The sequence below is a fragment of the Plecotus auritus genome (genome assembly GCF_963455305.1).
Source record: "Plecotus auritus genome assembly, chromosome: 9".
Classification (NCBI taxonomy): domain Eukaryota; kingdom Metazoa; phylum Chordata; class Mammalia; order Chiroptera; family Vespertilionidae; genus Plecotus; species Plecotus auritus.
Window position 1 is genome coordinate 93,684,560 of NC_137783.1, and position 24,902 is coordinate 93,709,461.

General features: G+C 42.3%; 1 protein-coding gene across 3 annotated transcripts in view; it reads right to left on the minus strand.

Moving 5' to 3' along the window:
* FAT3 (FAT atypical cadherin 3) overlaps positions 1-24,902 on the minus strand; it is a gene marked incomplete at its 5' end in the record, with an annotated part of 523,102 nt that overhangs the window by 113,773 nt on the left and 384,427 nt on the right. For 2 of the 3 annotated variants that reach the window (XM_080642978.1, XM_080642976.1), the window contains 3 exons: positions 7,518-7,657; positions 17,769-17,979; positions 20,348-20,662. In XM_080642978.1, coding sequence (XP_080499104.1) covers positions 7,518-7,657; positions 17,769-17,979; positions 20,348-20,662 — 666 coding nt within the window. Of the gene's footprint in view, positions 1-7,517; positions 7,658-17,253; positions 17,323-17,768; positions 17,980-20,347; positions 20,663-24,902 lie in introns of all 3 variants that reach the window. The other variant, XM_080642977.1, reaches the window with a different exon arrangement.

The window sequence follows — 24,902 nt, forward strand, 5'->3', positions numbered from 1 at the left end:
GAAAATTAATTTACCGTAAACTGGTCGCTAGGGCTGCCCAGACTGGCGTCTAGCAACCAGTGACATTACACGAAGTCCTGACGTCACTGCTGTGTGGAGGCGGAGCGGAGGTCGGAGTGAGTGGTGAGCGCGGGGCAGGAGAGAGGAGGAGACTTTCGCAGATGCGTGTAGAAGAACAGGAGGATTAGAGCGGACGGGATGCAGCGAAGGTGGTGAGTGCTGGTCTGTCTCTGGTGACACTACCTGATGCTCGCGGCCGCCTTCATGATGACTGAAGATTCTCAGTCAGTGGCAGACCCTGCTCCAGCCCAGATCCAGGCCCCAGCAAGCCCAGTGACAGTCCCCAGGCAGGCCCCAGGGGGTAAATGTCTGATAAAGGGGTAGGGGGGATGTCTGGTGAAGGTGTTCAGTGGCACAGGGGTGGGGGGAGGGGGATCACTTAAAATGACACAGGAGGATCAGAGGGGGCAATCAAAATGACACAGGAGGATCAGAGGGGACAATCAAAATGACACAGGAGGATCAGAGGGGACAATCAAAATGACACAGGAGGATCAAAAGGGGTTACTAAAATGGTAATCCCCCCTCTGATTCTCCTGTGCCATTTTTATTCCCCCCTCTACCCCCCCCTGTGTCATTTTGAGTGATCCCCCTCCCCCCACCTTGATACCCCAATTCTTTTTTTTTTACCCCTAGAAATGAGCACAAAAAGAAAAAGCTACTCCGTGGAGTATAAGAAAGGAATCGTGGAAGACTCTTGGGGCCAAAATCTTACTGCTTTCTGCAAAGAGAAGATGTTGAGTATCCGATTGGTCTGAAAATGGCAAGCAGAGTATGGTAACCTCATTGAACAAGTGGACAAGGGAAATGCTAAAAAGCGCAAGTGTGGATCAGGTCGGCAACCATTATTTTCCGAGCTGGAAGACCTGATCTGTGAATGGGTTGTTGACAGGAGAGCAAAGGCTTTGGTTGTGAATAGGGCTCAGATTCAAGAATTTGCCCTTGCAATGGCACCACAGTTTGACATATCCCCCGAAGACTTCAAAGCATCACAGCACTGGCTGGATAATTTCCTTCAGCGAAGTGAACTGTCTTTAAGAAGATCTACAACATTGTTTAGGTTGGAAGATACTCAAGTTATTAAGCGAGCACTTGCATTCAAGTCCTTTATTGATGATGCTGACTTCTCTAAATACAATCTTTCCAACATGATTGCTATGGATGAAACTGCAGTGTTTATGGGCCAATCATCTCAAACAACAATTGAACAGCGGGGTGCCTCCTTAGCGTACATTCCCTCCACTGCTTACGAAAGTGCACGTGCTTCCTGTATTTTGGCAATTCGTCTGGATGGCACTAAAATCCCACCTTTAATCATTTCTAAGGGCAAGAAGGAAAAGATTGAACGTGTTTTGGGCGTTTTTATTCCTGAAACTGAAAAAGCCTGGGCCACACAAGCAGTTATAAGGAAGGGGGTCGATTTAATGCTGCCGCTTGTTATGCGAGGGAGCCAAAGAGGTCTGCTAGTCTGGGATGCAGCGAGCACTCACCGCGCTAAAGACATGAAGACATTTCTTCACGAAAGAAAAATAGATCAGATAATGATTCCCACAGGAATGACGGCCTATCTCCAGACTCTTGATATTGCAATAAACAAGCCATTCAAAGACAATTTGCGCATGGAAATTAATGACTACACTGAAAATAGAATGGAGAGAAATCAGCGTGGAAACTTTGTGAAACCTAAACTGCAAGAAGTTGTGACTTGGGTGAAGAATTCATGGGAGAAAATCACTGACAGTTGCATTGCAAATGCACTGCGAGCAGGCTACCTTGACAAGAAGTACTCATTTAAAGACAGTGCTATTGCTAAACATGAGAGATTTGGTCCACTGATTCTGAAAGAAATGGAGTCACAAGAAATTCACCAGGAAATTCAGGAATTGGATTGTTATGATGATGTTCCAGAAGATGATGACATGATTGTCATTGAATAAATGAGTAAATTCTTGATACTGTAGGATTCACAGTTTGTCTGGTTTGTGTTGACAACTACCGTACTACCATACCGTATACAGGTAATAAATTTCCTTTATTTTCATTTAACAATAAATGTGTACCGTATTCTTCTTATGGAAAAATAAGACATCCCCTGAAAATAAGACCTAGCGTGTCTTTGGGGGCAAAAATTAACATAAGACACTGTCTTATTTTCGGGGAAACACGGTAGTAGGGCTAGGGAAGTTGCTCTTCCTGCCTTAGAATTCAGTTGTGCATTTGAGAGGCAGCACAGTGTGTGGTTCAGAGATAAGGCTCTGGAATCCAACTGACTGTGTCTGAGCCCTGATCTACTCAAGTTACTGAACCTTGCTTTGCCTTAATTTCCGTATCTGTAAAATGGGCACGACAACAGGGGATTAGTTTGTGAATTCAAAGGGGCTTGACAAGTTCAGGGGAGCCAGATGGCAGGTCTGACAAGCTCAGTGACCAAAAGGAACCACACCGGTTGGTCTGATCACAAATTCCTAATTGGGCAGGTCACAGCAGGTAGTCATGTCTCAGGCCTGTGGTTTCCTTAGCAAAGATCAATCTTTACTTTAAAGTGAGCTCTGTCCATTGTTCTCATGCATGTAGGATCACATACCTTCAACATCCCAGAGTAATGTTCTTTTCTAGACCCCTGGAAGGCACAACAGCAGGCACCAGAACACAAGACGTAACTATCCTATTCCCTGCATACCATCTCTGTGTGCTGTAATTGTTAACTATTAACAATCATGTATGTGTTTCCATTCTGCTTTTTACCCAAACCTAGAGAATTCCCTGCTTTGCTTTCTCCTGCCTCCTTAAGCTACCACCAATGGATTTCATGCACCTTCTTTCCATCTTCTTTGATTTTAATGTATGAAATAGCTGCCATTCTCCAGAGCATTTGAGGTCTTGCTCCCTGGCCTATGTCAATAGTGTGGCTCAAATAAGCTTATGAAAATTCCCTGCAGGTTTGGATGTTTCTTAGGTGGACAGTTTCCTATTTCAAATGACCAGACGTAACAGTTTAAAACAACACTCGTTTATCATCTCCTAGTTCTGTAGATCAGAAGTTTGAGTATGGTAAGGCTCATCTGGGTTCTCTGCTAGCGTCTCACAAAGCTGAAAGCAGGGATGTGTTCATTTCTGGAAGCTCTGGGCATGAATCAGCTTTTGGCTGAATCCAGTTCCTTGAGGTTATAGGCCTGAGGCCCCTTTGTCCTTGCTGGCTGTCAGCAGAAACCGCTCTTAGCTCCTCAAGGCTGTTTGTGTTCCTTGTCATGTTGCTGTCTCCACACTCAAACCAGTGGTGGTGTTTCAGATCTTCTCACAGTTGGAATTTCTGCCCCTTTTGCTGCATCTTTTCTTACTTCAGCTGGAAAAAGTCATCTGCTGAGGGGCCCATGTGATGAGACTGGCCCACCTGGATAATCTAGGACAGTGGTCGGCAAACTGCGGCTCGCAAGCCACATGCGGCTCTTTGGCCCCTTGAGTATGGCTCTTCCACAAAATACCACGGCCTGGGCGAGTCTATTTTGAAGAAGTGGCGTTAGAAGAAGATTAAGTTTAAAAAATTTGGCTCTCAAAAGAAATTTCAATCGTTGTACTGTTGATATTTGGCTCTGTTGACTAATGAGTTTGCCGACCTCTGCCCTAGAGTAATGTTATTTCTGGTGCCAAGTCATGAACTATTTGTTCCCATTCCATGACATTATACATGTAGAAACTGGGAGTAAGTTTTTAAAACCTTTGGGGTAATTCTTGGAACACAGAAAGCACTCAACAATGTTGGATGGTTTTAGGCAAAGAGAAGACTGTGTCAAAGAGCCATCAAAAGTGGCCACCCTGGGAGGGAGCCTCAGGAACTAGGAAAAGCCAGGCATGCACCTCTGGTGCGCTCTGAGTCCTTGACAAGTTCTGTCTGGTTTGATCTGCATTGAGGATACCTTCAGGGATCATCTTGCACTTCCATCCCAGGACAAGTCAGCAAGTGTCCAGAACAGTCCTCCATGAAAAGCCTGGGATGCAGCGCTGAGTCACCCCCTTCCCCAGAGCGCTGGCTCAGGCTCTCATTCATGACTCACAACCACCTGGGTGGCAGTCTCCATGATACAGATGGTCTCCTAGGCTAAGTGATGACAGTAATACTAGCAGCGGTAGCTAATATTTATTAAGAACTTACTGTGTTTAGACCTGATGCTAATACTCTGTATCGATAAATGCATGCAACCCACAGCAACTCTAATGATGCAGGTGTGAGTCTGCCCATTTTATAGATGCAAGGACTAGAGTGCAGAGAAATTTATCGACCTGCACCTGCTGGAGGGAATTCAGCTACTACGTGGAAGAGCTGGGATTAGAACACGGATTTATTGCTACCGAGCCCGTGCTGTCAAATACTCTGCTGTATTACATAAAATACAATAACATCCTTCATAAAATCAACAACTATTTTATGCAGAGGCCCTTGTCCATCTCATCAGGAGGTTTCTGCATATGTTGGGAGGCTCTGTTCTTCCATTTAGTACATCGGCATCTTTGCAACTTGACCTCCACAGAACCGTTTTACAGTCTGCGCTCACGTTGGGGAATGTTAGTAAGGAAAAGGATGTTTATTCATCACCAGATAGTGTAGCTCTGAGGCATGAGAATCCTGTGAGTTGGGAGAACAGGCCAAACCGAAGATGAAGGAAGCATTTTCATGCAGACAGAGAGCCTCGAGGCTCAGATTTATTTGACATTCGCCAAGTAGACTTCCACATGTTGTTTATGGCCGATTGAAACTTGTGTCATACCATGTTTTATGATTCCAGATGAACAAAGTAGAGAAAAGTTCCCAAAGGGAAACTGAACAGGTGCTTGGGGGCTCCAGGGCATTTATTCAGTTATACGGTGAAGGGTATCTGTTTGATGGTGGAATCATTACAGTCAGGGTTGGAGCATGCTTTAGTGGTTTCTAAAAGAAACCTAGGATGCTTTTCTTTCCCCAGACATCCTCTTGTAAAAATGTCCTTGACACGGAGGGCTTTGACTGACTCGGAGAACAGTTGCTGTCACCACTGCCAGAGGGGTTGTGGCACGTGTGAGCAGAGGCTGATTGGCAGAGGCTGGTGGGGTATCTAGGCCCAACACAGCCCGGTAGACAGAGTGATGGCTTTTTGATGGTAATAATGATGACATACAAGCTTATACTTTGGAAACTGTTAGTTCTCATTTCTTGAGAGGGTCATGGCCATGGGGACACAGAGTAACTTGGAAGCTTTTGACAAGAAAATCTCTTGATACCCTTTATTAATCCACTTAGCTTAGCTTGGCCTTACCAACGGGAGGCTCCACGTTCACCCCAATTCTCTAACTCCTTCCCAACTGCCCTGGCAATCATTAGTCTGAAATAAATTCCATATTAATTTGAAAAAACTAGGTACACATTAGTGATCTATTTTTAAAATCTGAATCACAGTGACCTCAGGCATCTAGTACAGCTCCTAACACATGGTATTCATAAAGAAATAGTTGTGAAATAGATGCTGTTAACTGCTTTCTCGTTGGGTCCTAATGAAATTCTAAAATGCAAGTTTCATTGATAATTTTTTTGGTTTACATGAATTGGTTCTGTGCTTTGGATCCAGCATCCCTGCCATATAGGTCCTGTTGAATATGTAGTGTCTGCTATCATTTACTTATTCTAAAAATACTTAATATATCTCTAGAACATCCTGGGCATATTGAATTAACATTTAATTCAATTATTCTAAAACCCTGGAGAAAAGTATGGAAATGAATAGGGTTCCATGCTTTATTTGTATTTTACTCAAATATATCTTATGTTTTTCAGTGGTGCTAAAAAGTTGAGGTTGAATATGCTAACACATGTCTAATTTAAAAAGCCTGATTTAAATTTCCACTTAAAGTGAATTAGCACTGAAGACTTAGCAGTACTGCAAGTGGGTTATTTTATACTAGAGGCCCAGTGCATGAAATGCATGCACAGGTAGGGTCCCTAGGCCTGGCCAGCAATCAGGGCTGATTGGGGCTTCCGGCAGCCAGCTGGGGCCTTTCTTCATTCCATGCTGCCCCCTGGTGGTCAGTGCATGTCATAGAGAGTGATCAAACTCCTGATGGGACAATTTGCATATTAGGCTTTTATATATATAGATTAGGCTGGTGTGATTCCTGTATGATGTTAACCACAGTGTCCTTTCCTGGTGCTTTAACCTGTGCATGTCCCTCCCTTTCTAGGTTTCTGTTTATTTGGATGAAGTAAAAGGGTTGTACTATAATAATCCTTATTGTTTCCTAGGAATCCCAGCATTCTATGATTATGAATAGAGTCAAAGGGGTCTCACCATATTTTTGAAATCTCTTCAAATTAAGAGGCAGCTGCATAGACAAGCACATGAAACACTCCTCCTCTTATCCCCTTTTCAAAACTACATAGTTACAAAGGCTTACATCATATTTTAAACACATCAACACTTGCTTACTTCAGGGCTGGCAAACATTTCATCTTCACTACCTGAAGGACTGTGTTGAGGAGGATTTCTGAGGACACCTGGGCTCAGTGGGGAAAAGGATCTTGATCAATAGTGATGGCCTCTGGTGTCATGGGAATGGGAGAGGGAAGTGGGAAAGGTTATAGGACGTGTGTGTGTGTGTGTGTGTGTGTGTGTGTGTGTGTGTGTGTGTGCGTGCCTATCCCCTGTCAGAATTGGCCTAAGGTATCTGATACTAAAATAAAAACAAACAAAAAAACCTTTTCTTGTATTTAGGGTAAATCTACCTCATACTTATAGTTAACATTGTGTTAGTCTCACCTAGAGATTTTCTCCTCCTTGATTCCATGCCCTTTCATAGCACTCAAGTAGCAGTGTTGAAGGAGTGGTCCTCGACTGTGGCTGCCTGTTAGAATCCTGTCGGATCTCTGGGGGTGGAGCCCAGGCTTCAGTGGTTTTAACAACCCTTAGGTCCCTCCACCAATCCAGGCTAAAACGGGAGGTGGGAGTCCGGGCACCTAGATCCCAGTCTTTGCCTTTATTAATGCGTGCGACCTTAGGTATATCAGTTATCTGATCGCAGTTTGTAAAATGAAGTTGGACCCTTAGGTACTCTCTAGCTCTAACTTACTGTGACTAACAAATGAGGTGGATAATATCACAGTGTGTTAACTCAGACAATGTAGATGTTCTCCTCTTTGTAAATTCAAGGAAAGCTGATGTTGTCAAAGAGATAAATCTACAGCATATGGTCAGGGAACAAACACATCTCACTCTCCCATACATGAACAATCACGATTTCTGGAAAGAAGCAGCTCAGTTATACAATACCTGTAATAGGATCCTTTTTTTGGTTGTGCTCTCAAATGATTTTTTTTTAAACACTAGAGATCCATGGACCTAATTTACTATGTCCAATGCATTTTGCAATTGTTTACAACTCTGACTTTAGCAGACCTTTCAGCAAGCCCACTATTTAGCAACTTGATGTCTTACCTGAGTGACAGCGACGTTTGTCCCGTCTGTGACTTCCACAGTCATATTATAAATGGATCTCTGCTCTGCATCCAGAGGTTTGGCAATGACAATGGTCCCGACACCCTTCTCTGCGTCAAAAGAGCTGTCAAAATTCCCCCCTGATGATTTCACAAAAATAACATCAAATTAGCATATCTGAGAATTTATTACATGGGTTGAAGCACATTGCTTTAAAGTGAGCTCTTATATAATAACATTTTTGACAGGCATCCTTATGTTTTAATTTTGTACATAATAAATGGGAGCTCTTTATATCTAACTTAATTCATATTGTAAAACACAGCTGCTACAATACATAACAAATGTCACCCCAAAATAATGTATTGTAAAGAAGACCTCAGCACTAATGTTAAGAGTAGTGAAGCATAAACTGACTCCATAAAATATTAAGAAAACTAAAGACCCATCAACCCCTCATAGATCCTGGGCTAGGAATTTGTATAACTTTTGGCTTTTCCAAAGTAGGTTAAATTCTAAATAAACAGTCCAGTTATGATGAACAAAAATGAGTAGACACTCATAAATCTATTCCAGGATTGATGGTAAACATTTGGTTGCTAGAATTCAGAGTCCCCCCATTACATGTCAAAAATAAAATTATAAATACTGGAAAAAAAGAAAAAGCAAAAAAAGAGAGCAATTTCATATAAAAAATTTTATATCTGCAAGTTGGGATATTTATAGAAATATTTTTATGCTATTTTGACAACGTGAATTATTTTTCTCCCTCCAAAGTAGAAAGTCTATGGGAGACTTACAAAATGAAATCTGGGAAGAAGTTGAGGAAAAGATTAGCTTATGTACATCAAGTTATAAAACAATTAACTAAAAAAATTTAGAAAACTTTACTTGTCCCTCCTGGACCAGGTATAATCTACAATCTGTGAATGAGGCACTGAAGACAATACAGGCCTTGCAAAATTATTGTAGATGTTTTCCATTCCTGTGAACCACAGTATGGTTTATGACTGTTCTAAAATGAAAGATTTATTTTTAGGGGAAAGAGAAGATAATGGTTTATACCATTTATAGGCTAGAACAATTTTAATTAAATATCAGTATATGTTTGCAAGCTCTATTTATTTTTGTCTGAAATTTCATGATGTGAATTTTGCTCTTAGACAGTAATTTTATTTAGCTACAGCTCACAGGGCAATGCATTTACTGAATTTCCTATTTTAGAAAAGAAATCTTGAGTTCTTTTACAGTCAGCATTCTTTTCCTTTCATTTTGCTGATCAATGAACAATACTATATACAATTTTCATGATGTTATCAATGAGCAGGTGAGTTCGGGGAAAGGAGAATTTTACTTGAATTACTAGAATTTGATATACAGTGACACAAAATAAATACAGTAGCTGCCCCCCTTATCCACAGGGAATAAGGGGAGACTCCTTATCTAAATGCCAGAAACCAAGGATAGTACTGAACTCTGAATACACTATGACTTTTCCGACACACACTTACCTATAGTAAAGTTTAATTTGTAAATTAGGCTCAGTAAGAGATTAACAACATTAACTAACAATAAAATAGAACCATTTTAACAATACATATTTTGTAATACAGGTTATGTGAATGTAGTCCCTCTCAAAATACCACCTACTGCACTCACCCTTCCTCTTGTGATGATGTGAAACGGTACAATGCCTAAGTGAGGTGAATGACATAGATATTTTCAGAACCAAGTTGACTGCAGGTAACTGAGACCGGAGAAAGGGAAATCATGGATAAGGGGGCACTGCTGTACCACGCTTAATTAAAAAAAACCTGGTCACACATATCTCAAATGCTTAGTGCTTGCAGCTGTCATATACACTTAAGATTATTTAATTGCCAGAGAGAGCATAATTGCCCTTGACATTTCATTAAAGTTATGGAGATACAGGGGTACCACCGAATTGCTTGGAGAAGGTACATTTTTCAAAAATTTCATCTAAAAAAGAGACATCTTCCAATTAATGTCTTTAACTGGTTTACTGAGAACTAAATGTTAATTATAAATTTAAAAAAGTATTTTGAAGAACAGGATATGGAGAAAGGGGAGGAAATCTAGGCTGAAGAGGGAAGCAAGCCCTCGGGCCACCATGTCTTCTCCAAGGGGGATGGCTCATGTGGATTACCACGTGAAATAAAATGTAAGGCTGATTCAAAGGTCTGGAATAAAGATCTTAATGAGCAAAGGAAAATCATTTGCTATCGAGTGGTACCTTCTGAAAAAAACTTTGCCAAGGAAACTTTCAAATCTCCTCAGACCTGTGTAGAAAAAAAAAAAGATAAGAATGCAACTTCTTAAGACATTTCTTAAATCACATTTCAAATCAGTTTTAGAATGTTTTCTTAACTAAGTATTACAGTAGCTCTGGTTTAACTTTCAACTGCGGTCCGAAAACATTAAGTGGAAAATTTCAGAAATAAACAATTCGTAAATTGCTTGTTCTTAGTGTGATTAAATCCTGAACTGTCCAGCTCTATCTGCCCCGGCCATGAGTCATCTCTTTATCCAGAGTATCTATGCTGTTTACGCCTCCCTCGGTTATCTCTAACTTGCATTCAAATAACCGTATTTGACTTAATTAATGGCCCTAAAGCACAAGACTGTTGATGCTGGCAAGTCAGATATGCCAAAGAGAAGGCGGAAGGTGCTTCATTTAAGTGAAAAGGTCAAAGTTCTCAACTTGGAAAGAGAACAAATCTTGTGCTGAGCCTGCTAAGATCTGTGATAAGAGTGAATTTTCTATTTGTGAAATTGTGAAGAAGGAAACAGACATGTGTGTTAGTTTTGCTGTTGCACCTCAAACTGCAAAAGTCACCGTCACAATACATAGTAAGTGCTTTGTTAGGATGGAAAAGGCATTCAACTGTGGGTAGAAGACATGAACAGAAAATGGGCTCCAACTGATGGCTTCGTTTTGTGCCAGGAAGGATGTCAGCAAGGGACCCCTGAAACAAGTGACACCAAGCCATTTATTGCAAGTAAGGGCAGGTTACACAGAGTCAAGTCAAGGTTTAGACTGAAAAATAAAAACTATTGGAGAGAGAAAGACCACATTCACATAACTTTTATTACAATACATTGTTACAATTCTTCTATTTTATTATTAATTTTCATTGTGAATCTCATACTGTGCCTAATTTATAAATTAAACTTTGTCATAGGTATGTATGTACAGGAAAAAAAACCCCAGTACATATAGGGTAGGGTGCTACCCACTATTTCAGGCATCCACTGGGGGTCTTAGACATATCTTCTGAGGATAAGGGAAACTATACTATATTTTCTTAAATCTGAGGACACTGATTGTTTTTGAGGGCGAGGGTGGAAAAAGAGGTCACCTTTCAACATCAATTATTTTATAAGATGAAAATTTATAGATTAAGCCCTAACCGGTTTGGCTCAGTGGATAGAGCGTCGGCCTGCGGACTGAAAGGTCCCAGGTTCGATTCCGGTCAAGGGCATGTACCTTGGTTGTGGGCACATCCCCAGTAGGAGGTGTGCAGGAGGCAGCTGATCGATGTTTCTCTCTCATCGATGTTTCTAACTCTCTATCCCTCTCTCTTCCTCTGTAAAAAATCAATAAAATATTTAAAAAAAAAAAGAAAAGAAAATTTATAGATTAAGACAAAATAGAATTTATGCAAATTATAGAACTTTGGATTAGTGAACATGCAAGCAAAGATGTCCGGTTTCAGTTATTGTCTAAATGGGGCAATCCTATATGTTCTCCCTCACCTGCTCAAGTCTCACATTTTCCTTGGGGTCCTATGCAGACATACATGATCATTTCATGTGCTTAGTGGCATAAAATGGACTTATTTTTATATATGGCATATACCTAGTAGATTGTGAGCTTTATTATTCGTTATTTTTCCTATCAAATAATATTTCTGGCTACGTTTAGGGCTGTAAATTTTTGTAGTTCTCTCTCTTTCTCTGTATGTGTGTGTGTCTCCTTCATTAACCTTTACTGTTTCAAAATACTCTAGAATAGAAACCTTTAAAGGGGTCGGGGAGACAGACAAAAAGCAGACCAAGGAGCGCCTGAGAGAGCCTGTGAGGTCGCTCCCAGTCCATCAGCATGGCTAAGAGCCGCTGCTCATTGCCTCCAGGGTGTTTGCTCCCAGTTAAACGAAGATTTCATGTAAAACAAGGTTCCCAAAATCTTGCCTTGTGTTTTAAAATGAATTTCTGACAGGGGACACAGAACCTAGACCAGCAGTTCACCATCAACCCTCACACAATTTAATAACCTACCACTTAAGCATCCCATCTCATAAACAACTCCGTCTCTCCGCCCCCACCCCCCAACCCCCGGGCTCATTTTTCAGGCTCCCTTTTAGCCTGAAAGGTGATTTGATTTCATAGCAATTCATCTGGGGTGAGATCTCAGATGGAAGGAGTCCATTTCCACTAGCAACATTCCCTTTAACCAAGCTGTGCTTCCTCAGAGCCAGTAACACAACATGCAAAGCCAGAGTGTGCTGCTGCGGCAGCCTTAGCTCAACAAAAGGGGGAAAAAGAAAGGGCACCCCAGCGGGTCGGAGTTTCAACAAAGTGGGGAATCGGAAAAGTCACAGCGCGGGCGTTGCTGCAGGGGTGTGCGGCAGAGATGGTTAAAGCGAGGTTGTGAACAGCCCACATAACAGATAAGTCACGTTGGGGACATTCCTCTGTGACTGTTTTCCGTCAAGACAGGTGTAATAGGGTCAACAAAGAGCAGACGAGGCATCTTAGATATCTACTGGGTTCTAAAATTAAATACAGCAAGACGGAATGTCCTAAAAAACTTTAAAAAAATGGGACAAGAATGAAAATCCTATGAGCCAGCAGCTACTGCTTGAATGTGCTAGGCAGCAGGGTGTTGGGCCACAATGTGGTCGTTTTTCTCTAGGAAGGGCGCGAAGCATCACCATCTCCCCACGGTGAGACCCAGTGGTGAGTATCACGCCGCTTCCCTCTCAGAGAAGCTTCCGGGCCCCTCCCCTAGCATATGATTCCATTCCACTCTCTGTGCAATTGTAAAAATATCAACCCAAACCTAGTAGTCACCAAGGGGGATGTGTTATTTGAGAAACTTCCAAACCACTGAGCTGCTGAATCTCAATGAATTAAGGGAGTCGTTCACAAGCTGTTCATTCAAGTTCTGCGTGTACACTGAACTTAAGGGGAAAAATGCTAAACATTTGATCGTGAATAATTTTCTTCCTTGGAGTGAAGCAAGCACAGCACGGGGCTGAAAAGGGCATTTACATGGAGGGTAGGAGATGCGGAGGTCAGGAAACAGTGGTAGGAAGGAAAATGCCTTCAAGAATCTGATTTAAAATTTGCTTTCTTAAAACAATGAACATAGAAAGTACTGCTTAGGCTTTTTACTATTTTCCTAACATCTCTCTGGGTGTGCTCCCATGGCCTGTATTGTTGCTATGGAGAAAAGAGGTGCCTATTTGGGATCAAATTAGGTGCAGAGTGCAGAATAGGAGAAATGAAGTGTTTGATGTCAACTGAACATCAATTGAGCAAACGTCACCTGGATGGAGAGACAGCTATGTTAGAAATGGTGCACAGACATGGTTTCTTTCAGGAGGGTGGGTAAGAGTGTTGTGATAAAGACATGCGACCATTTGGTCAGAGAAGACCCAGACACGTCCAAGCTCTGGCCAGAGAACAAGGCTGTTGCTAGTGCTACCAAAGAGTTTAACTTGTCCACGTGATCCAACCCTAAAAAGGGAGGGCTCCATTGGGGACAAGGTTCAAGAGGGACAGGTGTTAAGCTTATGAGACAGAAGCATCCGAGAACCCAGAGTGTGCAGAAACCGATGACAATGAGGGGCCAGGCAGTCCCTATCCACCTGCAACACAGAAAGGTATTTCCGCCCAAGTTGGTCCTGTGTGCTAGCTCACACCATCAGAGAAGTATTTCAAGGAATAGCCTGGCTCCTCTCCGTTTGGGTGAGGCAAATGCACAAAGATATTGTCATTGTTTACTATCTACAAGGAAAACTTTTTTAGCCTAAGTCAGGTCTGAAACTACAAAAGTGGGTGGCAACACCCCCCATCAATCTGTGGGCGAATTACTTGAGGTAGGCAATGACGGTGGTCTTTACAATACAAATATTTGCCATTGGGATAAAGATATGGGGACTGAATGGCGAACCTCAGTGTGTGCACATTTGCGAGTATGTAAATCACGGAGCTACTGAGTTGAAATTAGAGTCTCCTGAGAAGTGTGAAGATATGTGATAAAGCCACAAAGGATTATGGGTTAATTTGTTCCCTTCATCTCCCCCCCCCCTTTTTAACACACAGAAGGAACATGCTGTGCATTGGCCTGTTTAAACACAGAACAGCTGAACTTTATTATGTTTCCTTTTAATAACACCTTTCTTAACTAAGTTATAAGTTGGGCTTCTGTTTCTGGAAGCTAAGCAGAGTATAGCTGTATAACATCTTGTGAGCAGTGGTCTCTTTGGAGACACAGGAAAGTGACTGGCAGATCCTTGGGGCAGAGAGTCCATGCTTGGGAACAAAATCATGCTGGCCATACAGTTTTTGTGAAATCATATTTTGGTGGGAGGAAAGAAATGCAATTAAACAAGAATCGAGTAGATGTATAACTATGGAAATGAGGAGACTACTCTCAGGGGGAAAAGCATGCTGAAACACTGTGCTCACTTAATGAGAATTCATCCCTTACAGCAGTTGTAAGCTATAAGTGCTAGACCAGGATGTTATATTCTCTGTTACACTGAGTGTCAGTATAGGTGTCTGAATGCACTAGGTTTATAATGGAAGCCTGCCTTGACTCCCCTTGGAAGAGTCATAGAGTATTTACCTGGGCAAGACCTACTTTAACCTGAGACCCTGTTTCAGATCTATGCTGACACTGTATGTCTTGTGTCTATTCTTAGCATTCAATTATAGTGCACTGCTAAGTTTCTTAACCATTGGAAGTACTGTTCCCTCTTGCCTCTATTGTTAGCTTGGCCAGGAAAGATGCTTAGTAAGGAGAAAGGGAAGAGAGAGGAAAGTTTCAATGGCTAAGGATAAATAAGCAAGGAATCTTAAAAGTGAGAATGAAACGTTTGAATATAATAAAGAAAACAACAGGCTGTTGTCTGCAGATTGGAAAAAAAAGATTATTAGATTAGAAAAGATTTTCAAAGGGGGATTTTGTGGAAGAGGGACCATATCTAGATTAAAAGCAACCAGCACTTGGGGAAAATATTTTATTTTTGCAGTGAAATAGAGAGTTGGTGTTTCAAGAAGTTGGGTAGATGTGGGGGTGGAAATAAAATCATGTTCTGTTTGAGCCTCCAGCTAAGTAAGTTCTGTTTGTAGGAGAAGCTTGGCTAGAGGTTACCGGTGAAATCTCTGTGATGGAAGCATCACAAACCAGAGGGACAACCCTGTGGTCTTCATTAAAGGAGCTACTGAGGACACTGAACCTGAGAGGATTCTATAGGAAGAGTACAGCACTTAGAAACACAAAGAGGGAGAAGCAGAAAACTGATGCCATGGTTTTGACAGTGATTCCCAGATATACATTTGGAGCAGCCTAAAGGGACTCTTCCTAGGGAGTGCTCTCATTTGCAAACTGCCCCTCTCAGTGCGGTGGTGGATATGGCTGGGAATGCAATGGAAGGTCACATTCACTCAGCTGGTCTCAGGTGGCATCACAGGGTTAATGCATTGTCTACCTGGGCCATCTCTATCGATCACCATTGTTTATCCCACGCACCCTCAGTGGACCACAACAGAAGCATTGGCAGAAGGAAGGAATGAGGAGACAAAGGTCTTGACCTTAAGGTTTATGAATGGAGGTAGGAGAAACATGAATGAAAACATATAATAGCACTAATAATACTGATATAAAACATGCAAGTAAGGTAATATGCAGTACTACTAGGCATGCTTAGCTGTACGTAACCATACACACACACACACACACACACACACACACGCAGGAATGCTGAAGAATTGCAAACTTGACTTGGCTAACTGGGGTCAGATGGCTGGTCAGAATGAGCATCAAAGAAAGGTGTGCTTGCAGTGCTTTTGAAGAGGGTGGGCAGGGAAGGTGGTGGGTCATGCTGAGGGTCAGGAGGTTGCATGCACAGATCACACAAGGGACAGAAGCAATGTTGTCAGGCTGTCCAGGTGCTTGCAAACTGTACTGTCAGGGAAGGAGGGAAATAAACTGGTAGCTGATGAGAGAGGGCAGCTCCTCCCACAACTGGGGGCAGCACCCCAGGAGGCCCGTTGCATATTGGGTTTGGACTATATTCCTTTGGGTTACTTAAAAGAAGTCACTATCACACATGCCCCTGGAGGCCTGGCACCAAGGACACATGTTGACATTGAAATGCACTTTCTGAGATTCCACCTGGGGGTGGTGGCAAAGGAATCACCAAAGCAGAGAGCACAGACAACCAGGAGATGCATAGAGGCAACCCTTTGTTTTACCAAGAAAGAGAAAGCTGCATCAGATAATAACTCAATGAGCTGAAAATTACTGAGAAGATACAGAAGCAGAGACATCTTTCATGGATCAGAGGAGGTTCCATTTCAAATGCATTAAGCAGAGATGAAGAAGGAGTTGAAAGCTTGGAATGAGGATGGCCATGTATAGGAATGCTGTGATTAATGCCAATTAAGTAAAACAGAGACGTTCTACCATCATTTCAGAAGATGAAATATGTAGAAAACAAGCCCTTTCTTGCTTGGAGTTCAGAGGACCCTCTACTGAGGTCTGGTTGGGGGTCATGAGGCATGCTTTTTCTGTGCCTCATTAAAACAGACGTGGAATGTTCTAAATGCTTTTCCCAGATCCAATCATTCCTGGGAAAGAGAGGCAGGTTCCTGCCCATCCTTTCCAGGCAGTGACATTTGGAAGGAAATGACTCCCCCCAGACCAGCAATCTGGATTCCCCGCCTCCCACAGAGAACCGTGGGAAGTCAGCTCGAGCTCAGCCGAGTCAGATCCAGGGCTGGCAGACACTCTCCCCTCTCTTCTCTCAGAAATAGCCTAGGTTTCCTGGTCCTCAGCACTTATTTCCTCTCCACCTCTCTCCCTGCGGGTTTGTTGAGGGCAGCAGTGCTGTTTCACCCTCTCCTTTTGCAGCCTGTGTGCTTGCTTGCTTGCTTTCAAGGAATTCAAAGGTTGGCTCCCAAGGTCTATCCTGCGTGCTTCCATCTGCTTTCTCTATTCAGCTCTTGAGGGAAGCTCTCACTGGCTATATATCCTGGTTCCATTTCCTGCCCTTCCTTTTGTGGAGAGCAGCCAGGAAACTCTTCCTGGTGGGGTTTTTGGGGCTAGGAATGGCATTACTGCTGCATAACAGACGAGTTGGGATATATTTTACTTTACTTCTCAATTGGAAAAGGCCCAGTTAAATAAACCAACCTACAAAAAAAGATGAAAACAAAACAACAAAAAGCCCAGGATACCTCAAAAACAATGAAAAATAAATCAAAACAACCCCCACTGGAAACCCAAACCCCATTCAACCTCAAACAAAAGAGTCACTGGATATGAGTAATACAATCGCTGTTAGAGGCCGGTATGAGGTCTGTGGGCTGCACTTCAGCCTGTCACAGGCGGTTATGAAAGATGTCATTTAATTCGCTTAAAAAACTGTAAAAGGCAGATTGGATAGTTGTATTTTAGCAAATGTGTTTGCACTAAGGGTACCTTCTGTTGAACAGTTCTGCCCACAAGCTGTCTGTAGAATATAGAACATCTCTCGAGCATGCTTGCCACCTTGAAGCAGGGCAGTCGGGAGCAGAAAAAAAAAAAGAACAGAATGCAGAAAAAAGGTGAAGAAAAAGAGAGAAATGAAGGACAGCAAGTCTAGTCCCATCAATACATTTAGAAATGAGATTAGCCAAGTGTGACAATAGAATTTAAATGACACACAGAAAGACATTAAAATTGCAGTAAATAACGGACTATGGAAAATCCAGCCAGAGAGCACTTTCTGTTCAGCTTAGCTATAGAGTCGGAACGAAAGCACATGTCTATTACTCATTTTACTGGCTCTTTTGCATTCCAGCACTATACATGTTTCAATCTTAGCACTGGTTATTAGTGTTTTTTTCTTAATTTGTTTTTTTTTGTTTGTTTTTTTGTTTGTTTGTTTTTTGCTAGTTGCTCCAAACAGTCAATGATCACATTGCCCCATACAGCTCTGGAGGACTCAAACTTACCAACTATGTCAAACCACAGAGGGGTGTTAGCTGGCTGCACAGACACAACCCCCACAATCTCGGTGACTCTATCGCTCTCCATGACTGTGAAGTTATAAAATGGCTCATCGAAGGTTAGTGGTATAGGCGAAGGGGGTGGTTTTTTAATCCATTCAATGTGGAGACGGGCCGTTGAGGATTTCTGTGGGCGCCCATTGTCCACTGCCTTTATCTACTCACACACGGAGAGAAAACAGAAAGATGTCTTAGAGCTCGGATCCTCGCAGACGTTTGGATCTGTCACTCATACATTGTTGAGCAGAATGTACGTACTCATCAGTGTCAGCAAAGGGAAGAAGAGAGTGGAGATTTGGGAAGAATGAGCTCAGGAACTGGAAGGGAAACAGCTTCAACTTGGTCACATGGGGGTCCCATGCCACATTCACCAGAAGGTGATTTGGACCACAGTCAACCTTATACATGTGGAAAACTTGAAAAACAAATGTTGCACTTACAATTCTTAGCTTTTTATGGTCATGAGTGATAGTTACATGAGTAGAAATAGCTCATTTGATTCTTTATACCTCTGAGGGTGATGCTTGAAAGGGATAAAGTACATTGTGAATCTCTGATTAAGTGTGAATAAAGTGTGTACACAGAAGTGTGTGTGTGTGTGTGTGAGAGAGAGAGAGAGAATGGTTATGTTTTGCAGCTCCCTCCTTCTGCTTCTGCTTTATTCTGGAGGAGGATTCCACTCCCACAGTCCAGGACGAGTGGAGTAGGTGTGGGAAAGGTAGCAGCCTTGCTCTAACTGCCTCAGAGGCCCTTCAGTTATGCCAACTGACTGATGGTGAAGAACTCTCTTGATGGAAGCATGGGCAGTGGAGTGGAAGAGAGGGTGTTAATGATTCTTCTGTATGGTCTGATGTAAAAGCCAAGGAAAGCATGTCTCCTCACCCATATGTGCAGGGTTAACTGCTATGGTATCCTAGACTTAAATTGTGTGTGTGTGTGTGTGTGGGCGGGGGGGGGGGGGGCAGGTAAGTCTAACAAGCAGACACCACTGAGAGAAAAGAAAAACAAAGGATTTTAAAAATATCAGATTGAAATGAACATTTATAGATGCATGGGTAATAGTTACAGCCTTTAAACACAGTGGCACTCATAGCTCCCTAGTGCTCTGTGTTCATGGATGATCACTTTGCCCTGGTTCCCTAGGAGCAGAGCCCGAGACAGGGATTTGAGTACAAATTATTTTTGGGTGGAGGAGAAGTATTCTCAGGAGAAAGGAAGTGAAGAAAGGAAGATGGACAGGGGGAAGATGTTAAGCAAGGATGTGGTCTCAATTAAAGTCTAATCTCAGCCTTATCCCATAGGGACCTTGGAATCATTAACTGCACCACTAAACAGGATCCACCTGGAGGCTAGGGGGGTTGGAGCTTTGTATCAGGTGTTGGTCAGTCATTGGTTGTGGCCTGCTGGGGTGGGGTGGGAATGTGGAACCAAGAAGTTCAGTCAAGGATGACTCTCTGGAGAAGAGGGCAGCTCTGAGCCCTTAGCAGCCAACATCCAGTCACATCAGTTTGGGGATAGCTGCACCAGCCTAGTAAAGGGAATGTGGGTGGGCACCAATGGCATCCACTGCAGTCCATGCCATCCTCACAGATTCCCATTGGCAAGTCTCACACACCTGCAAAAGCACTTACTACATCAGAGCTTCTCACGGTACAAACAGGGCTAGTTTTTTTTATTATCTTCTCTTCTCTGCCCACTGTTCTGGATGCATTACTGAGCAGGGAAAGAACCCAAGTCCAGACCATAGAAGTGAAAAGGTAAATTAAGGGACGAAGGGCATCGTTTAAAACAATAAAGAATGGACTGTATACAGCAGAGAAGGTTGAGGACTAATAGAAAGATGGCAGATGGTGCTAACTCATGCCATTTGTTGGGTCCCTAGAAAATGCCCATCATTTGTAGGATGACCAGTTCCCTTTCTGGCATAAGTATTATATGTCTAACGTGGTTCGGGGTTGGGGGAGCAGGCTGGCATCTTAGACATGGGAGTTTAAGTCTCTATTTGAGATGGTGCTCATGTCTGTTTTTAATTTTCTAACACTGAAAAATTTAGTCACTTTTTACTTAAGGTTTTTTCCCCCCACTTTTTAGAGAATAAGCATAACTGTGATTTGTGTCTCACAATTCACAGTTCATGTTCTATCACACTGTCAACAATTATAAGAGTTGTTTTCTTTGGAAATTCTTGGAGACACATTGAGGGATGTTGAGTAGCAGGTGGGATGTGTCACTCTGTTATTCCCCTACCCTCTAGTTTACATCTATGCACAGTATCTTGAAACAATTTAGGGTCACAGGGAATGTGCTGAGTGTGTGGTGGAGCAGGATGTAGACTGGGAATGAAGGAGATTTGCTGATAGGACACAACCAAAGAAAATGGTATCATTATTTTAAGACTATCATTGAAACAGAGGTAGCCTTCCACTACTTTTTACTCTAAAGATTTATTGTTCAAATAAATATACATGAATGTGAAAGTGACTCCCTCCCCCTATTAATGTTATTGAGGTTCAGAAAAATCTTACCGTTAGGATGTCATAACTCCCAGCTGTAAATTGCTTTCTGGAAGAAACCATGCCAGTTTTAGGGTCAATAAAGAACTTTCCATCATCATTCCCATCCACTATACTGTAGGAGATTTCGGCGTTGGGGCCCTCATCTCTATCAAATGCAAAAGCTCTGTAAATGGGTTCTCCCCTCTTCTTCCGGTCACGTTCCGGTAGCTTGATCTGGTAGACCTTCTCGGGGAACTGGGGCTTGTTGTCATTTTCATCCAAAACCTGAACCACCACCCAAATGGTTGACTGTTTCGGAGAGGAACCGCCATCTGTCACTGTCACCTGAGATTTGAAAGAGAAAGCATTTTACAATCAGAAAGGAGAAAATCTGTTCTTGCCACTCGTCCTCCTGCCATCCCACAAAAGGTCTATTCTGTACTCGAGAACATCTCAACTTTTCCTATTCCTGTAGTTCACGCCCAAGGCATTGCTCTTCATAGTTCATCCACAGAGAGAGGGGAAGCCTTAAATCCAGTAGTGGAAACCATTGAGGAAAGGCTAGGAGAAAGGCAAGGCTCTCATGGTATGGAGTGAAGAGGGAGAAGAAATAGGACTGCTTTACAAAATGTGCCAGCTTATGCAGACCTATTGGACCTATCCTATGCTCTCCTCAACAGTCACAATAAACAATATGACAATTAGTATATGTTAACCCATGAATGTTTCTTCTAATCCTTGGACAATGCTATCACAATTAAAATTTTTTCACTATTCATTTTCTTTTCTTTCTCTTCTATCTAGTGGACAAAAGGGAAACTGTGATATATACTTTACAATTCTGTTGGTACACTTGACAGTTAAAATATGTTTCGGTCAGTCACAAAATAACTTTATTTTTTCCTCTCTGGAAAATAGGAGGGGAATGGATACCCCTTCCCATATTTCTGAGATGCGATTCTTATGTATATTTGTAAACATTGAGAGAGAGGAGATAAATGAACAGCATACATATAAAAATTTGCACGGCAGATATAAAAAGTCTTTGAGTCTTACTGTGAATGATCTTCTTGGTCATAGTGATGAGAATTATTAACAGATTAATACTTAACATGTGGATGGTGGCACAGTATATAAAGCACTCTTCCTTGCATTATTTCATTCACTTTCCAAAATGCCCTCTTTAGTAAGTGAACAGGTTTATTTATTTCCATTTCATAGATGAGAAAATAGAGGCACAGAGGCCCCATTGTTACTAAGCACTAAAGCCCAAGTATTGAATTTTTGGCAATTCCGCTTTACCACAAAATCTGGAAGAACCTATATTTAATCTTTTTTTCTTTTTAATCCTCACCTGAGGATATTTTTCCATTGACTTTTAGGGAGAGTGGGAGAGAGGGAAAGACAGAGAGAAACATCGATGTGAGAGAAACACATCAATTGGTTGCCTCCTGCACGAGCCCCTACCAGGGCCCGGGCCAGGGAGGACACTGCAACCAAGTACATGCCTTTGACCGGAATCAAACCTGGTACCCTTTGGTCTGCAGGCCGACACTCTATCCACTGAGCAAAACCAGCTAGGGCCCTATATTTAAACTTTAAATAACTGCCTTGAATACAACAGCTTATTACTTCAAAATATGTATTTGGAGACTGGAGGGAACATGAAGAAGCATTTGTTATCAATAGGAGGAAAAAAAAAACCCAGTGAATTATAGAACCTGGCCATCCAGTTTTTCACCTAATAATCCAAACTGACAGGAATAATGGGAAAAGAAGTCCCCATATTTGGTAAAACAAATTAAAGACTTTTTGCAAAACAGAACTGCAATCTAATTTAGTTTCTCTTACAAGGTGCCTAGGAGGATGGCTTTAATAGATTTAAGGTAAATTTTCAGAGTTCTTGCTTTCTTTGAAAAATCAATTAAGTTTCCTTCCAAAGTTATTTTCCCCATTGATTTGTTAGGATTCACAAAAGAAACACATCAAGACCAATATGTTCCAAGGCTGGATTTTGACTTTTGAGCTAATTTCTGGACATGCTGAGTTCCAAAAAGGCATGTTCTGCTGCTGCCAAACTAAAATGTTATACTCCCAGGCGAACTGTGTTGACCAAAACACATTAATTTCTTGGCTTTTCAATTCCTCTGCCTTTCTTTTTTGCTTGAACAGCCTCTCTCCAAATCCAGACAACTCTCACAGTCTTCACCTCCTCATTGCTTGTCAATAAATGCCCATAGTCAGCTCCAAGATGGAACTCTGGTGCCGATTCAGGTCCAGGTGGCTGCCAAGGGAAAAGAGCGACTCTCCTGGCTGTGGCTCACTGCTCACTTAAGGATCCTGCTGTTGTAAAAATGTTTTCCTATGGAATAAACTTGGACTGACAAACCCAGGTCCTCAAGGTGTGTGCAAGCAGGAAGAGTAGCAGTTGCATGGGCTCATGAAGCAGCTCCCAGGTGTGTTATGGAGAGATGGGTTACCTACATGACCACCTCACCTCAAGTACCCACCTCTCATTCCCTCAGGCTACACAGGCATCTTTCAGGCCCTTGAACACACTCTACCATCTCAGGGCTTTTGCATATGCCGTCTTCTCTCTCTGGAGTGTTTTCCCCATCCCTTCACCTGGGTCTTGTGTATGCTTTAGGTCCAGCTGAAATGTCACTTCCTCAAGGATTCCTCCTCTGACCCCACAGACCAAGTGCCAGCCCCCTCCTCTATTCCCCACCTGAATTATGTACTGTTAAAGTGCCCTAAGTACTTTTCTTTTGTAGTACTTATTGTTGTGGAAATTAACTACATACATGATTCTCCAACCTAAGCTGATAGGCTGCATAAGGGCAAAACAGAGTTTGCCTTTTTTTGTTCACCGCCCTCATCCATGTCAAGCCACAAAGAACATGCTTACTTAATGAGTTCGACTTTAATTCAACTCCTACTTGGACAATCTCTTTAGCTAAGACAGTCTCACCTTGTAAAACCTTCATAGGTCATTCAAGGCCCTTTATAACATCACTACAAGCTGTCTTTCCTGCCTTTAGCCCATAACCCTTCCATCTTCCTATCCATGGCTCCAATCACCACCTATATGCTGATAATTCCCCAGTGTGTACACTTGTGCCTAAGCCTCATTCCCCATCTCCAAACCAACATGTTCAACTATTTACTAGGAATGTACTCTCTGTCCCTCTCACATGCGCCCCATTACCCCCAAATAACAGACTGAAATCATTATCCTCAAACCTCTTCCTTCTCCTGTTTTCATTGTTTCAATGAATGATACCACCATCTACTCACATACTGGTCCATCCATCTAGAGAATCTTCGACATCCATCTAGAGTCCCTGCTCTGTCTAACTATCAACATCCAACCAAACTTGGAAGCCTTCAGGTATCTCTCATGTGCAGCCCCTATGTCAATCTCATCTGCCTCATTGCCCTATGGACAAGCCTCATTTGCATCTTGCTTGGATGACCACATTAGTCTCCTGGTCTCCCTGCCTCTGGCCTTCACCTTTGTTATAAAGTGTTATTTCTTCCTCAAAAATCTGACCTGTAAGTCATTCTTCAGGGGCTCCTTGAGGACAAGGAACTGGCCTTGACTGTCACCAGATTATCACTATCTGCTCCTTTCCCTCTCTCTATGCTCAGTTACACTGTGAGCCTGGGAGGTCCTCAGTATGCCATGCTCTTGCATCTCCATCCCATTGCACAGCTGTTTGTCTCCATGGAATGCCTTCTGTTGAGAATACACATGACTCATTCTAGAAGCATCTATTCAAACACCCCTTCTACAAAACCATTCCTGTGTCCCGCACCATCACCATATTCCCACTCTACTGTGTGCATAGATCCAGGACACTAATTATCATCTTGCATTTTTATGTATCTACTAGAGGCCCGATGCATGAAATTCCTCCCCGAGCCAGCACTGGCTTCTCTCTGGCACCCGGGACCCGGGCTTCCCTCACAGCCCTGGCTTTGTCCGGAAGGTCATCTGGAAGGACGTCCAGTCTAATTAGCATATTATGCTTTTATTATTATAGATTTGCTGGTTGGTCTTCACTCAATCATTTCAGACCAGGAGCAACTTGAGATCAGGGCCTGTCTCTTACTCATCATTATGTTCTGGCAGCTGGCAGAGCTCTAAGTGCCAATGAAGTGTTGTTGAATAAAATTAAGACTTAATTTACCCAAAACTCTTCCCTATGATAATAAATGGAGTGCACATTCAGATACTAAACGTTCTGTCTCTGTTTCTTCATCTGTAACAAATAAAGAGGTTAATAATACATTATCTTCCAAGTGCTTCTCACTCTATGATTCTATGAATGGGGGTCAGGTAGAGATAGACAAAATTTCAGCCATGCACTCTAGGGTTTATACGTCACTGAGAACACTAGTAATCCTATGATTACTCATAATGATTTCTAGCCAATTCCAAAACTGAGCTGGCCACTTATCTACAATCTACTGAAATGATTTATTCATGTGTTTGGCTCCTTCAATTCACTGTGAGCTATTCAAAGGCAGGGACCTTGTCTTTTGCATCTCTTTCCTGGAACTCAGTGTACTCTTAATAATG